General features: G+C 40.8%; 1 protein-coding gene across 1 annotated transcript in view; it reads right to left on the bottom strand.

The window, feature by feature from the left end:
- Positions 1 to 2,420: 2,420 nt before the first annotated feature.
- Positions 2,421 to 16,467, bottom strand: part of knl1 (kinetochore scaffold 1) — a 60,764-nt gene continuing 46,717 nt past the window's right edge. Inside the window, exons 20-24 of the mRNA XM_084317208.1 lie at positions 15,387 to 15,452; positions 15,136 to 15,242; positions 4,461 to 4,582; positions 3,058 to 3,183; positions 2,421 to 2,730 (exon numbers count right to left, since the gene is read on the bottom strand). Of these exons, the coding sequence (XP_084173334.1) occupies positions 2,634 to 2,730; positions 3,058 to 3,183; positions 4,461 to 4,582; positions 15,136 to 15,242; positions 15,387 to 15,452 (518 nt within the window). The 3' untranslated portion in view covers positions 2,421 to 2,633. The remainder of the gene's footprint in view (positions 2,731 to 3,057; positions 3,184 to 4,460; positions 4,583 to 15,135; positions 15,243 to 15,386; positions 15,453 to 16,467) is intronic.

Genomic DNA, 16,467 nt, shown 5'->3' with positions numbered 1-16,467 from the left:
CTGCTAACTGGCTATTGTTATGAGAGCTAACGTTGCTACCTACTGTACCCGGAGCTGCTAACTGGCTATTGTTATGAGCTAATGTTGCTACCTACTGTACCCAGAGCTGCAAACTGGGAGCCGCTAACTGGCTATCGTTCCTGTTTAAACAAAAATGTTAATAAATGGGGGCTTCCTCAAACAGCCATCTCTTTCCCGACAATCCCCTCTGTGCACGGACCCTTACATATGGTAATTATGTAACCCGGACCATCAACAAATTAATCTTAATTATATTCATAGGACATACCTGACTCCTATAAGATTGAACAGAATGAAACTAGTTTTATCCGGTCTCACAGCTGCTAAAAAGCTGATGGCATCACGATGGATTCAACCGGAAAAAATTTGCCGGAAGGTATGGGTTCTTACCCATCTCGATGTGATTTATCTAGAATATCCACAGCAAGAATTTTAGGTGTCAGTGAAACCAACATTGCAATCTGGTTATAAGTGGTGGAGAGAATAAAAGCTAGCATATGAAGTATAGTGCCTGGTTAGAAACGAAAGAAAATGGATGGATTATCCAAGTGGGGGTCCGGGGGGGGTGAGCGAGCAGGAGCATAATGCATGTATGGTATTAGATAGCAAGTATTAGGTATATATCTCGTAAACTACATTTATAATGATTCAAATGTTGATTTCATTGGATGTTTACTGTTAATGCTTGTGTCTAATTTGTTTTTATGTTTATAAAAAAAAAAAAAAAAAAAAAATGTAATTAAACATTAAAACACCTGCGGCTTATAGTCCAGTGCGGCTTATATATGTAGTGTACACATCATTCAATTTAGCTGCTGCGGCTTATATTCAGGTGCGGCTTATAGTGCGAAAAGTACGGTATTCATAATCCAGCAATAATGGCTGCAGACCTGCAAGCAAAGTACAGCAAGTTGGCAAAGGAGTATTCCAAGGTAAATCACTTTTTCACCAGTAACGTTGCATTGTCTTTCCATCTAGCTCACGTTAACTGGCTAACCTAGCTCACGTTAACTGGCTAACCTAAGTGTCATCACTGATCGACCACATATGCAGCCATACCGGTGACAATGTTGAGCTTTTAGTGCCAAAGGATAAGAGTCTGAGGTGGAGTCTCAAAAGAGAATGTTGAATATTTATTGTGCATTAAAAATCACAACAGAGCCTCTGCTACTAGCTAACTGAACCGGAGCTTTCTGGATAGGAAGTGCAACAACGTATAACGTCCTATAAAAGAAAGGTTGAGATCCAAGGCAGCTCTACAATTTTTTAAAAAGCCTTTATTTATTGGCTTACATTATTTAGAAAAATCTTTTAAAAAAACCGACATGTTTCGGCCTACATGGCCTTCTTCAGTATAACGTCCGTGCGGAACCAATGTCCCAACAACCTTTCCGTGGGTGAACTCATTGAGCATAGTTGTCAATTAATGATACTAATACTAATCTATACAATCACCTGTTGTTGAATAAATACCATTACTTTCTAGTTATTACTAAAAAAACAGTATATATAAAACAGTAGCTGTAAAAAAAAAAAAAAAAAAATTTAAATTTTTTATATAATATAATTCTTTATTTAATTTTTTAAATGTATGCACTGGTATCGGATCAGTATCGGTATCGGCCGATACCCAAAGCGTAGGTATCGGAATCGGATCGGGAAGGAAAAAATGGTATCGGAACATCTCTAGTTGCAGCATAGTCATACCTCTCGCCACACTACGTTAGAGCTGTGCCAGTGCTGGAGAGAGGTCTGGATGTCCCCATTATCATTCCGGTATAGGGGAAAAACACTGGCTCATTATTTCTTTAACCCAATCACAATCATCCTGGGTGCAGCAGAGATGCCCTTGCAAAATAGTGTCGCAGATAGAGGAAGGAGGATAATTATGACTGAAATAGTCGACCGATGGTATGCTTATAGCCACAGTCTATATCCTGTGATTCAGACTTAAGATGGCTCACACTGAACTCTCCACACACAAGTACACATGATCACACACATACACATTCACTCACACACAAACGGTCACTTTAACACAATGGAAAGGACACTTTAAAGGAACGCGGAAAATAAACTTTAAGGAAAGAACTGTTGTGGTTCTTGTATAGTATAGTTTAGAAATAGCAAGTATAGCATAAGGATATAGAGCAAAAACTGTATATTGTATACATAGGACCCAGTGCCTTAATTCATAGCTAACATTGTATTGCATTATCTCAGGACTTTAACATGTCTATTTTATTATTTAGTATTATTGCACAATCAAAGCAGGCATAGCCACCCGCATTTCACGGTATGCCCTCATTGCCCTGGTATGTATGTGACAAATAAACCTCTTGAATCTTGAATAATTTGAATGCATTTAATATTTAAAATGTATGGCGCAAAATGACACCATCAAAATGTTACAATTTTTAACATCCAACATCACGTCACACATTTAGAGGTCATTGGGTATTAACACATACAAGGAGTCTACTCAGAGCAGAAAACACGTATATAAATCTATTCTAACATGAAAAAGGAAGATGAGACAATGTAAAGGGATAATATCAGGACAGTAAACATATGTACACATAAAACACAATGCTACAGCTCTGAGGCTCCTCTCAGCAGAGTAGAGTCTCATGTATCCTCTTGACAATCTTGGTCAAGTACTTTTTAGCTGGAGTGATTGAAAACACTATCTGTTCAAGCTGATGGATCCTGTGAAAACATGAGCAGAAGGGAAAATGTATATATTTATTTACTTTGTCCTTTTAACTGGTGGTATGGCTACTGCTATTAGCATAATTTTTAAGGCTCATTTTAATTGTTTATGACTTTTGAAATTATAATTGTTCTGAGCCAAGAAATTGACACGGTCCAATACTACTTATTTCTGTTTTGTACATTGTAACATGTTTTCATTTTCAATTATTTACGTAAACGTACGGTATAGGACATGAAACACTGTCAATTATGAAAAATATCTAGCTTCCAGCAGGTGTACTCAAACCTTTGACTGGCAGTGTTTATATGGTTCACACTTACGTTGTGTTTCCGATGATGCTGCGGAAGCTGTGTACTTGAGGGAGGCAGTGGGGGTAAGCCGAGGTGACTCCGATGGTCAGCTCAAACTTTACAAATGCCTTGAGACTGCTGAACAGAATGTGAACTCTGGAAGGAGGTTAAGAGCAGTGCAAAGAGTTAATATAGGAAACCTGGAGAGCAGGATGTTTGTTGGCACACTATAGGTTTTCAATGGGAATTCCTCCCAATGTTATGTACTGAGGTTTTAGTGGTCGATTTAAATCACAATAAAAAAATGTTACTTGGGTTATTATTCCTTCAATGAGAATTAGATCCATCTAGACTAGAGCTTATCATTCATCATTTGACAGAGTGAAGCTACTTTTGACACTTTAAGGCCTGTAAAACATGTTTGACATTCCATGACTTGTCCAAGTTTGTCCAAACAGAAGCGACCAGGTCCCAGTAACACTGAGCAAATCAAACAGAAGCTACCAGGTCCGACTAACACACTGAACAAAACAAACAGAAGCTACCAGGTCCCAGTAACACTGAACAAAACAAACAGAAGCTACCAGGTCCCAGTAACACTGAACAAAACAAACAGAAGCTACCAGGTCCCAGTAACACTGAACAAAACAAACAGAAGCTACCAGGTCCGACTAACACACTGAACAAAACAAACAGAAGCTACCAGGTCCCAGTAACACTGAACAAAACAAACAGAAGCTACCAGGTCCCAGTAACACTGAACAAAACAAACAGAAGCTACCAGGTCCCAGTAACACACTGAACAAAACAAACAGAAGCTACCAGGTCCCAGTAACAAGCATAAACATATTTAGGGTCTTAGTCAACTAAGACGTTGTTGTTGTCCTTTTTTCCATCCATGCTGAACTTCTGAAGGAGTCGTTTCCAGAAGGATAATGAGCATCTCTCTGGTACAAGTACTAGAGTTAAAAAGGTCCCTAAATATATTCAATGCTGGTTCAACGGCAATGCCCACTTTGTGCCAGGTTGTGAGGGCAGAGCCCACTGCCTAGGCCCTAGGGTAAGAACAGATTCTATAATGTGGCTTGGTATTCAAAAGGATATTGAGCTGGTTTCACAGCCATGGAGCCAAATATTCCTAACCCTGAAACAGACAGGAGGCTGGAGCAGAATGGCCGGACACGAAAGGCATATGTTCGTTGGCACTAGAGGAAAAACAGCAAGCATCCAATGTATTCTGGAGATGCTGTGAGTGATTATCCCAGTGAATTATTCAGGGGTTAACAGGTTAACTGTAACATTGCTGTGAGAAGCCACTCTTCCTGTGTGTTTCAGGGGTTAACAGGTTAACTGTAACACATTGCTGTGAGGAGCCACTCTTACCGTGTGTTTCAGGGGTTAACTGTAACATTGCTGTGAGGAGCCACTCTTACCCTGTGTCCACACAGCTGATGTCCAGGATATCCAGCCTCATGGCGCCCCACTTCTTCATCATGTGCACCTCGTCTCCCAGGAGACGACAGCGACTCACCACCAGGCTGACATCCTGCAGCAGCTAGACAACAGGACAGACAAGGGCCGTTTAAAAAAGGGGAATGACATCCATTCTAAAAAAGGGATAGTTCAGATTTTTGGAACCCTAGCCTAATTTCTTACTTACCAATCATGATCATTGATGGTAGAACCATTTCTCAGTACAATCCATGCTGGTCCTCATGCTAGCTCTGGCTAATTGGCTATCAACAAATGCTAAATCAATGGGGGTGGAGCCCCTACCTGTACAAGGTGACTGTGGCTCACTACAATCTACTTTGAGTGAGGCTCACTGAAATTAACTCCACTGTACACAGTTCGTACAGGCAGAAGCTTGATCCCATTGGTTTGTAGCCAACTATCCAGAGCTAGTATGAGGAACAGCAGTGATTGTGCTGAGAAAAGGTTCTACCATCAACAACATCATTGGTAAGTAAGAAATAATATGGCCAGGCCTCCAAAAATCACAACTATCCCTGCCAACATTTGGAGTGAGACTTTTTCGGGGTCACCACTGCGCGCCAGAGACATTTATTTTTTTATACACATTTGTACTTTAAGTAAGAGAGAAACAAAAGATCTGTTGCAACTTCATCCTTCAACCAAGGTGCATGAACTTGAAAAAACAAGGAAGAATTCAGCAACTATTTGAAGGCCGATGGATGGACCATTATTTTTAGAATATCCCTAATAGAGCTAACTTGTAATACTAAAAAGTAAAGAAACATGACTATTTACAGACACTTCCCCAGTTTCACAACTTTTAATCCTTATATTACAACCATTAAAAACTGTACATAGAAATAAAACCACGTTTTTGGCCACCAGACCGATCATTGACCAAGTGGCCAACAACTGCAACCTCAGTATTTTCAACAATGTGGACAGGATGGAGTCAGTGAGGGTGGGACAGTCACACTTTTAGGCTATGTCTTTGGTCAGGTCAGTTAAAACTTACAAAATCCATTTTGTATAAAAAAGAAAAAAAATTTAATGCATGTTTTTATAATTATCATTATTATTATAAAGAGAATGCCTTGTAGCAGTTGCCATTTCTTTTTCAAACCTTTTCAATGCAGGGTAATTAAAAATGCAGTGTTGCCCCTAGGATTTCTTTCAGAGGGGGTGGTAGGCTCTCCGAAACGACTAGTGTTGTCGCAGGGCATGCGTGTGACGGATACGTGGTGTCAACAATGTCGTCATAGACGCGCGCAGTAAGGGCCCGTGTCGACCGGGGACGTTTTATGAGTTGTCAGCTACTTTGTCATTCATTTCTATGCTACAGACGCGACAGGCGCACTCCTTTTCCCAGCGCCGCGCCTCGCGTTTTAGCGCTCTCGGCGGCCAGCGTTTTTGGGCGGAGCGCTCCCGGCGCCTAAAGTTGAAACTAGTTAAACTTTTGGAGAGGAGCGCGCTCATCAAGGTAACCTTTTTTGACTGACCAATCAACATCGAGCAAGTGGTGGAGCCGCGGCAGTCGCAAGACTCAGGAAAACGTTCTGAGCTTATTTTTTTTGCTTTTCAAAGCGGTCAGTCTTGAAAAAAACGTCCCCGGTGGACACAAAGCCTAAGGCGGTTGTTAGTACCGGTGCATTTCTCTACACTGAGCTGAAATGAAATGATTGCACATAAATTTGGTAACAATATTTATTTACAACACATAAATTAACTTATTTACAATTATACATACAGTAGTGACAACACACATATGAACTATTTACAATACAGGGAGGCACTTACACTATTTACAACCAACTCAAGTTGTTTGGAAATTCTGAGGGCTCAGAGTGCACACTGGACGCTCTGATAAACCTGATTCTTCTGTCAGAGTGGAGCAGATTTTCAGAGTGAATGTATTAACTCACCTTAACTAGGGCCCTATGGGGCGGTCAGGTGGCGTAGCGGAGATTGCGCTCGTCACCAATGCAAGAGGCTGCGGTCTCGACTCCCGGAGTCAGCATTGCCTTGGCTTGGGCTGATTGCTATACTAACTCGTTTGGCTGGGTTAGGGGGAGGGAAGCCGTGGGTGGGAAACTGGCGTTGTGGACAGCGACGCCTACAGGTCAGGTCTGGGCGCTTGCTCAGCGGAGGCAGGACTTGAGGAAGGCAGCGTGACCTCCCACGCGTTACACTTCACCAATGAGAGCCCTCGCTGCCAGGTGAGAAGAGAGCCGCACGTGTCGGAGGAAGCGTGTGGATACTTCAGGGTTCCCTTGTAACGACCAGTAGGAGAACATGCACACAACAACCAGGTAGGGGAGGGGGGGAAATTGGCATAACGACTAAATTGGGACGGGGAGAAAACAGAGAAAAATCTGAGAAAGAGAGATACAAAAAGAAAAGAAAAAAAAGGGCCCTATGGTGACTGCCAGTGGCATGGACTGAACACAGCTTGCGTCGTGTCGCAGCAAACCCTCGAATTATCATAGATTTGAACCAATAAAGAACAGAAACTAAATTGACTTCACCTCGACATTTATCAACTCCTTTTATTTTGTAAGCAGATTCTTTCAAAACTATCTAATCGTTCTTGAACAAACACATGTCCACGCGTGCACAAACAAAGTTCACAATGGAGAACGCTGACCTAGCGATGCTCATGAGAACAATTGTACGAGAAGAACTTGCTACAGGACTCGAAGCCAATCTAAAGCCGATCAAGGATCATCTAAACAAAACATCATGCCTGGGCCCTGTTCCCCGTACCTGGTTCAACTAAGTCGATCAAGAGTCACATTATCCAGATTCAGTTAACCCGATGTTTGAAGCTGGGATTTTCCTGTTCCTCGAAGGTGGATTCAGTCTCGTTAACTCAAACCAGACTTGAGACCCAGGATAAATGCGCGCGGCCGCTTCAGTTGAAAAGCCAGCACGTATCGATAGCAGAGATCATTGATTGATTAATTGATTTAAAACTTTATTAACATATTGCAGTATGGCTCAATCGCCTCGCCGACAAGTTAAATGCGTTATCTATAGGCTAATTTTAAGTCCCTCATTACCTCAATCAATCAGATTATATTCCTTTAAACTTGCCTGCTGGATTGAATAATCAAATGAGATCTTGCTAGCGAAAATAATTAGTTAAACTGTTATACAGAATAACGATACGGCTCTCTTACCCATTGATTGATGTATGGTCGAACTTTTACTTATCTCCACTGTGGTGTAACAGGTTCTTCTTTTGACTTTCACGCAGACGACCGGGGTTCGAAACCTAGTCTTTTCCTTCTCTTTGCAATGTAGGAATAATTCAATTTGGTGCACGTTGAGAGCTATATAAAGAATGACATCCTCAATGCATGTAGATTTATAATATTTTAACTTAAAACTAGGCTACTTCTGCGTATAATCATTAATATTATATTCCAAAAAATTATATTGGAAACACGGGGTTTCGAACACCGGTCGCCGGGTTGCCAGGATTGAGCACTACCGCTGCGCCACTGTGCCAGATGGGATAAATTCATTGTTTATACATTAATGAACGAGAGACCCGTGTTTAGAATATTCTTTATTTTGAATGAAGTTTCATAATGTGTACATCGCACCGAGCGAGCGCCACGGTATATAACGTGCATTATTTAGGACAAAGTGAATTTAGTATCAGCATTTTGGGTCTATTTTACATTTCAAAAGCCCCCTCTGGAAGAATGGAGCACAAAAACGTAATTCAGAATGGTATAATGCAGATCGTAGACTGTGGGAATAATTTCAGGAAACGGGCTGTCATTTCTTTGCGGGGGCGTGGCGATGGTTCATCCGGCTAACTTGAACTTAAACCCTGCTTTCGACCAGGCTCAAACTTTTGGATCTGTTGTCATGGTGATTTGGACAATCCAGGTTCGGGGAACCGGAAAGTCCGGCTTAAGTCAGACTTCACCGAAAGTTATCCGGCTAACTCAGTTATCCAGGTACGGGGAACGGGGCCCTGGACAAGATTGATTCTCTTGAGACGGCTGCCAACGACACTGATCAAAGGCTGATACAACTGGAAGCGGAGAATAAATAACTATCTGAGGAAGTTAAATCATTAAAACAGAAGACGGATTCGCTTGAGGACCACAGCAGAAAACTCAACGTGAGAATCTTTGGGCTACCAGAAGGAACAGAACAAGGCAACCCGACATTGTTTGTAAACGAAATGCTGAGCGAACTTTGTCAAGATCTAGGTAGTGTTGTCAAAAATATCGAAAAATCGATACATATCGATTCTGAATATTTAAAACGGTTTCGATACTCATTTCCCGAAATATCGATATTTAATTATTCATTAAAAAAAATTTAAGTTGCATTGTTCATTTCAATACCTGTAATAGTACAGTAGTCCACACACACACACACACACGTGCATTCAGTTAAGTCGGAATATGACTAATAACAGTTCAGTTTGTCAGGTACATGCAACACAGATTACAGTGTTTACATCTGTCTGCTTGAGAAAATACCATGTTCTGCAATACAAATGATTGAAGTGAGATGAACAGTTATTTTTAAATGTGTGATCTAAAGATAAACAAAGGGTTTTAAATGTGTGATCTAAAGATAAACAAAGGGTTTTAAATGTGTTATATTTATCTTCTCTTATAGTACCAGAGAGAAGCTGAGGAGAATCAACCAGCAACAAAAGCAAAATTTGTTAAAGAAAATTAAAAATAATAATTTATATATTTACTTTTTTCTTTTTGGTATCGAAAATATCGATAATATCGATACTTTTCAAGGTATCGTATCGAAGTCGAAATTCCAGTATCGTGACAACACTAGATCTAGGTACACCTCACTTGGTCAGTATCGCTCATTGCATCGGAGTAAACAAAGGCAAGACGTGATGCCTAATCGCTAAATTGAACAACTCTGATATAAAACAGAAGGTTGTGCGTCTTGCCGGTGGGAAAGCTAAAGAACCAGGCAGGCTACAGTACAAAGGACATAAAATCAGCATCTTCCGTGATGCCACAGCAGAACAACGCAAGCAGCAAGCCTCCTTTGATGAGCCCAGATCACTCTTACGCAAAACAAAACTACGTTACGGGGTGGCTCACCCTGCTAAGCTGCTCATCACCTTCAAGGATAAGACTCACTCCTTCACCGAAGCATCAGAGGCAATGGACTTCTACACAACCGAGATCAAGCCCATGCTAGACGCGGGGACACACTCATCACCAGCTCCGACCTAGGACGAGACTGTCTACTACTGTACATACACATCCTACAGAACACAGGTATGCCTATGGTCGCGCTGTCCACACTGGTCACATGAAACATTTTGAACATTTCAGACTAACGTGGCCACATGGACTTGGAGTAAAATGAAATCCTCTTCTGTTTGGCACTGTTCATGGGTTTAAATTCTTTTTTTATTATTAGCATTTTTCTTTCTAACCATTAGTGCTGCTGTGGATGGTGCTGTTGTCATCATGATTGATGGGGACGTTAATATCACCCATGGCATTACTCTCCTTACCCAATATAATTTGGTCTATATATGGTTTATATTATTCATATATTTTTTTGCTATTATTACAATCTATGTTATTAGCAACAGATATAGTGGTAACTGTGTTGGGTGAATTATTACTGCTGGTATTTTTATTTTATTTGATCTTTACTACCAGTAGTGTTGCTGTGGATGGTGCTGTGGTCACCATGACTAATGGGGACGATAGTATCACCCATAGCATTACTCTCCTTACCCAATATAAATGTATCATAAATTAAAGAAAGAAAGGGAAAAATAATTGATCTCCCCGTTTCCCTTCCAATTTAGTTTTTTGATAATGCAGGTAGTTAACACAGGGAGACCAGTAGAGGGAGCTGTTTGACCAGCTAACATGTCACAACTCTATGGGAGGTAGAAAGGTGGCTATGTGGAATAAGAATACTATGGTATTATACCCACGCGACAGTCTTCGGTGGGGGGTGATGGGGAATACGACGCTTCAACAAGGGAAGTGTTCGGGGGGAGAGAGTTGGGGTTTATTTGTGTTGAATGTTGTCCAGAGCTGCCAGACTCATTGTTTTTGTTTATCGTTAATTTCCATTCTAGTGTGCTTTTCCAGGCTTATTTCAATTGTATAGCCTACATGTGAGGATCCACTCGTATAAATCAGACAGATATGAATAACATAACGCTGGTCTCGTGGAATGTACGCGGTCTTGGGCAAGCTCTAAAGCGGGGAAAAGTGTTTGCGCATTTAAAGTCTCTTAAAGCGGACATGTTTCTACAAGGAAGAAACTCGCATAAAAGCTACAGAGCAGAGGCGACTGGTAAACTTGAGATATCCAGTTAGCCCTCAGTCACCTTTCACATCCAAAGCTAGAGGTGTCGCTATTCTTTTTCACAAGAATATCCCATTCCAGCTTTCCTCAATAGTCACAGATCCAAATGGCAGGTATATTATCACGTTATTGAACATATATGGCCCAAACACTGATGATCCAAATTACTTCCACAAAGTATTTGATTTAATTCCAGACCTAGGCACCACTAATCTATTAATGGGTGGAGACTTTAATTGCTACCTTGTCCTTGACCCATATCTTTCTTGATAGACTCTCCTCCCGTACCCCAACAGCCATAGCTTCTGTCCTAACATTAAATAATTTAATTAAATCTAGAAAAATAGTAGATATCTGGAGACTACAACACCCAACGGACAAAGACTATTCGTTTTTCTCGCATGTCCATAAGTCCTACACGAGAATTGATAATTTTTTAGTGGATGCAAAATTAATAACTAACATTGAGAATACCAAATATCATAATATAATATCGGATCACAGTCCAGTTTCACTAGAAATAAAGCTTGCTTTGCCCAAACAAAGCTACTGTTGGCGCTTTAACCCGTGGTTGCTCACAAGCCTCACAGACCAAGAGTTTATTAATTGTATGACAGCTCACTTGGAGGAGTTCCTCGAGTTCAATGACACAGGGGAGGTCTCAGACTCCATACTCTTAAAGCAGTAATGAGGTAATATAATTTCCTTTGAAAGTTATAAAAAAAAAAAAAAAAAAAAAAAAGGGAACAGCGCCATCGTCTGGCGGAAATCGAAAACACACTCCTGACGTTTGAACAGACTTACAGGAACTCTCTTTTGCAAGAAGACTATAATAAGATCTTGAATTTAAAGTATGAATATAACCACATTCTTAGTGGAAACATCTGTAAACTCCTATTGAAGCTCAAACAGACACTTCGAACTGAGCGACAAACCAGAGAGGCTGCTGGCCAGACAGTTAAAGGGAGCGCAGGCGAGCCGTGCAATCCACAAAATTGTATCTAAAACAGGTGATTTGTTAATTAACCCTAAGGAAATAAACAACAGCTTTAAAGAATTTTATTCAGAATTATACACAGCAAAGACTCAGGCCACTAACGCAGACTTAAAATTTTCTTTTGACTCCCTCAACCTGCCAAAACTGGATGAGTCATCCAGGTTAGAACTCGATTCAGATTTTTCAGAGAGTGAGCTAGTTGAGGCAATTAAGTAATTTCCTTCCGGTAAGGCAGCAGGCCCAGACGGATTTGGCTGTGGATTTTACAAGACATTTCATAAGACACTTGCCCCAATCCTACTCAGAATGATCAATGACTCCATTAAGAATGACTCCATTAAGAATAACAAATTTCCAAACTCTCTGTATGAAGCAAATATATCTTACTGAAGAAGGGCAAGGAGGAAACGGAGCCTGGGAGCTACCGGCCCATCGCCCTCCTTAATTTGGATCAAAAATCTCGATGTCAAAAATCACAAAAGTAGTAGCCAATAGATTAGGGAGACATATTCCATCAATCATACACCCTGACCAAACAGGGTTTATCCCAGGCAGATTTTCATTTTGTAATGTGCGTCGGCTCCGGAACAATGTTTATATACCAACCACGAGGACAACTCCAGAGCGGCCATTTTGTCCCTAGATGCAGCCAAAGCGTTTGATCAAATAGAGTGGCCCTACATGCTCGAGGCACTTAAAATATTTGGATTTGGAGACTCTTTTATTGCATGGGTCAAAATACTGCATCTCTGCCCGACATCCTCCATCCTCACTAAGAATGATAAATCTGGACCTTTTGACTTGCAACGTGGGGTCAGACCTTTCTCCCTTACTATTCGACGTTGCTCTGGAGCCCCTCGCGATAGGAATCAGGAGCCACCCCAATATTAGAGGCATTAAGATAGGGGACCTGGAAAGCCGGGTAAGCCTTTACGCTGATGACACATTGTTATATCTCTCAGACCCAGAAACCTCTGTTCCTCCCTTGTTAGATTTCATTGAATCATTTGGTAAGCTTTCTGGCTACACAATCAATTGGGGTAAGAGTGAGTTCATGCCTCTCTTGGGCGGCCTGAACTCAGACTTTCTTAATGCTCTACCATTTAAAGTAGTAAATTACCATTTTTCATATTTAAAACTCAATTCAAACTTCCATTCCTCTCGAAACTTTCTTTTGTTGGGTGGTGCCGCTCATCCTTTTTGTCTGAGAACACTGCGGTGGGTTTTCTTTTTAGTGGCCGGCTTACTCCTTCCACTAACGTTATTATGCTAATTGTAACGTTAGTACAAGCAGGTGGTGGATGTGACGTCGGTAAACAAGGAGAATTGACACGCGAGGGCTGCAAAAAAGGCGACTGTCCATAAATCCATTTATTTAGATCCAACAGTCTGAATGTATCTTGCGATTATTATACATTTCCAACGACGAACTATTAGCGTAATCCTGTCTCTCGAGTCGCTGCGTGCGTCCTGCCATTATTGCTTGCCATGACTCTGCTTGGCGCAGCCGCGGTAGGAAAAATAATTCCCTTTTTCATGATATTTGACGCCTCCGATTGGCTCAATTTAGTTTCAATCTGTATGCATCTACAAATCATATTATAACAGGTAGCCAATTGACGGGAAATCCGTCAGACTCCGAATCAAATTGACGGAAGTCCGTCTCAAGACGGAACGCTTTAATGCCTGGGTCCCATTGGCGGGGCGGGGGATTGCCAAGGCAATGGTAGTGGAAACACTGAAATGTATTTGCCCACTAGGTTTGATCCATGCCAGGATCACAAAGATCATTGCTGTTCCTGTCTCCGGTTATTGCTAATCTCATTTGAAACACAGGAATAAACTTCTCACTAAACTGTTAAGTCTAGTTTATGCAATTACTCATTTAGATCTTATTCACTGGGCTTTGTGGAGACAGATGTTTTGTATTTTTTTTTTTTACCCCTAAAAATAGTTAAATGGCACCCTCTGGTGGGTAAGATGTCTCATTGCTGCCACATAGTAAAACACTCACATTCATACAATTCAAGACGACGCTACACATTGTTCATAATTAATATCTATACAGACACTAGATCAATCAATTCTATTATTATTCTTAATGACCAATTAATCAAGCATCAGTTAATCACACCCATCCTTAGTGCTGAACCTGTGAAACTAGCTCCATCAAGTCTAATTGAATCAATATCAAATCGGGAACTTGTTAATCAAATCAGGTAAATCCATGCCAATACCCAGCCCTACATTTTAAATTAAACTCCACCTATAATAAAAGTCTCCAAACATTTCCTAACCGCACCACCACCCGTTAACTCTTTGGACGCCAGACGAGAGGATAGTCGGGTTATCTCGCCGACCGTTCAGCGCCAGACCCGAGTATAGTCGGGTCTTCATCGTTATTTATTTTATTCGATATTTCCATTCATTACAGGCACACAGACTCGGGGTTAACATGGGGAATCATCCTGAGAATGCCAAAGTGCAATACCGGCCACATCCACCCAGGTGGCAGTATCGAGCACCCTTTTAAACCTTATATCTTGGCCTGTGCAACGATCAAATGTCTTCGGGTGCACTTTTCTTTGTCAGGCGAGGCGAGCGGGTATCCCAATCGCATTGAGAAGCGTCAAATGCCTCCGATGCATCCGTTGTGGTGTATTATGTTGGCGACACGATGGACACCAGTACTTGGACTCGCGATCAGACAATTGGAATATTCTTTTTGGGGTACCTCCTAGTGAAGGTAAGGACTAAATTATATCAATCCTGCTTTGATCCAACCATGATTTGACCTCGATCGCAACGTGTGTGTGTAACGTTACTCCACAACGTATGCCGTTGATGACGATCAAAGCATCAAACCACCCCCCCTTTCATGCATTCATGATGAAACATAATACCTATTATATAAATTTGATATAGTAGCGCGTCCAGGCGAGAAACGGCAACACTTTTAGTGAAATTCACGTTTTGCTGCATATCGACGTTTTCTGGGATTAGACAGGATAACTCTAAAACTATACTTATATTCACCACTGTATAACACGCAAACGTATTGATGGAAAAAAATATTCTTTTTCACATATTGAACGATAGATAGTTGATGTCAAATGGGCCATAGTATTGTATCCATAGCTATAATATAGAATATATATATAGCCCTGCAAACACAGACACTTATTCCTATCTTTTAGAGCGTGGCGTGGTAGGAACTAAGATGCTCTAGGCCTGCGGCGCTGAATGAGTTAAGTGTGAGACATGCTCTTCATCTTCAACTCCGCCTCTACTCTCACCTTTGGGACATAGAGACTGGTAGGATACTTCATCACCCAGCTGCCTCCTTCATCGATGAACTGGGACACCAGTTTGTGAACAAGGCGGGCATGGCACTCAGCCTCATCTAGTTTGAAACACAGAAAGAAGTGTTATACAGGAGAATTACAGTACATAGTACTGAATTTACTAAATGTCCACTTTTGAAACAAATTCCCCACCGCTACGATAAGGACCGACAGACGTTATGGGAAGCGTGACTTCTTCTCACCCTTCAGTGAAAGTTGGAAAGTGATGTCAGATACATTCCGCTCAGACACGTCACTGGCATCATCCCCTTCAAGACAAGACAAAATCAATTATTTCAATTAAAGTACATTTTAAAGGCCCAATCAAAATGTAAACATGAAATCTTGCTGAATTTTATAGTTCCCATTTTGACCTCCCACCTCAAGATATCTAAATGAAAATGGGTTCTATGGGTAGCCATGAGTCTCCCCTTTACAAACATGCCCATGTTATGCCAATTCCATGCAGTTTTGGGCAAGAACCATGCAATTCTTTGCATGCAGTACACATCTTATTTATGTATTTGTTTAGCCTATTCTAAAAATTGTGTATTGGACAGTTTCTGCAAGAGTCTTGGAATTGCATACATTTGGGATGGCTGGAATGCAGATCTTGGTGTCTTTATGTGGTAATTTGATCATGTTTAATTAATTCTCAAGTGGTTAAAATTAGGGATGCTCGATATTGGCTTTTTTACCGATACCGATATACCAATATTGTCCAACTCTTAATTTCCGATACCGATATCAACCGATACCGATATGTGGGGTTTCCCCCCCCAAAAAATGGAATCATTTCAGGTAATTAACATTACATATCTCTTGGTGTGGAATTAACACAACATTATGCATACTTTTGACAATAAATAAAATCAGAATTTGTTCTTACTTGCTTGCCTGGGTAAATAAAGGTTATAGAAATGTAAAAATTAAATATTTAATCCGATACCGATATTTTCCGATATCACATTTTTATGCCGATATCGGCCGATAATATCGGTAGGCCGATAATATCGGACATCCCTAGTTAAAATGGTTTTGCGCCAAATCTGTGTAATAAATTGTATCAACCCAAAACCTGCTGCAACAACTTACGAGACATAATTGAGTACCGTAATTCCTCTAATAGTAACCCCGGCTTGTATTTGTTTCAACTGTAGCGGGTACCAGGCTTGTATTAGGAGGAGGCCTGTATAAGAGGGAGGCCTATATTTAAAATTTTCAAACGGATCATAATGAATAAATCAACATTTTGTGTCAGTTTGAACCCAGTAAAATGTACTG

The sequence above is a fragment of the Notolepis coatsorum genome (assembly GCF_963971535.1).
Source record: "Notolepis coatsorum genome assembly, chromosome: 6".
Taxonomy (NCBI): Eukaryota; Metazoa; Chordata; class Actinopteri; order Aulopiformes; family Paralepididae; genus Notolepis; species Notolepis coatsorum.
Note: the sequence above shows the minus strand (reverse complement) of the source record. Positions and strands in the feature narration are given on the sequence as shown.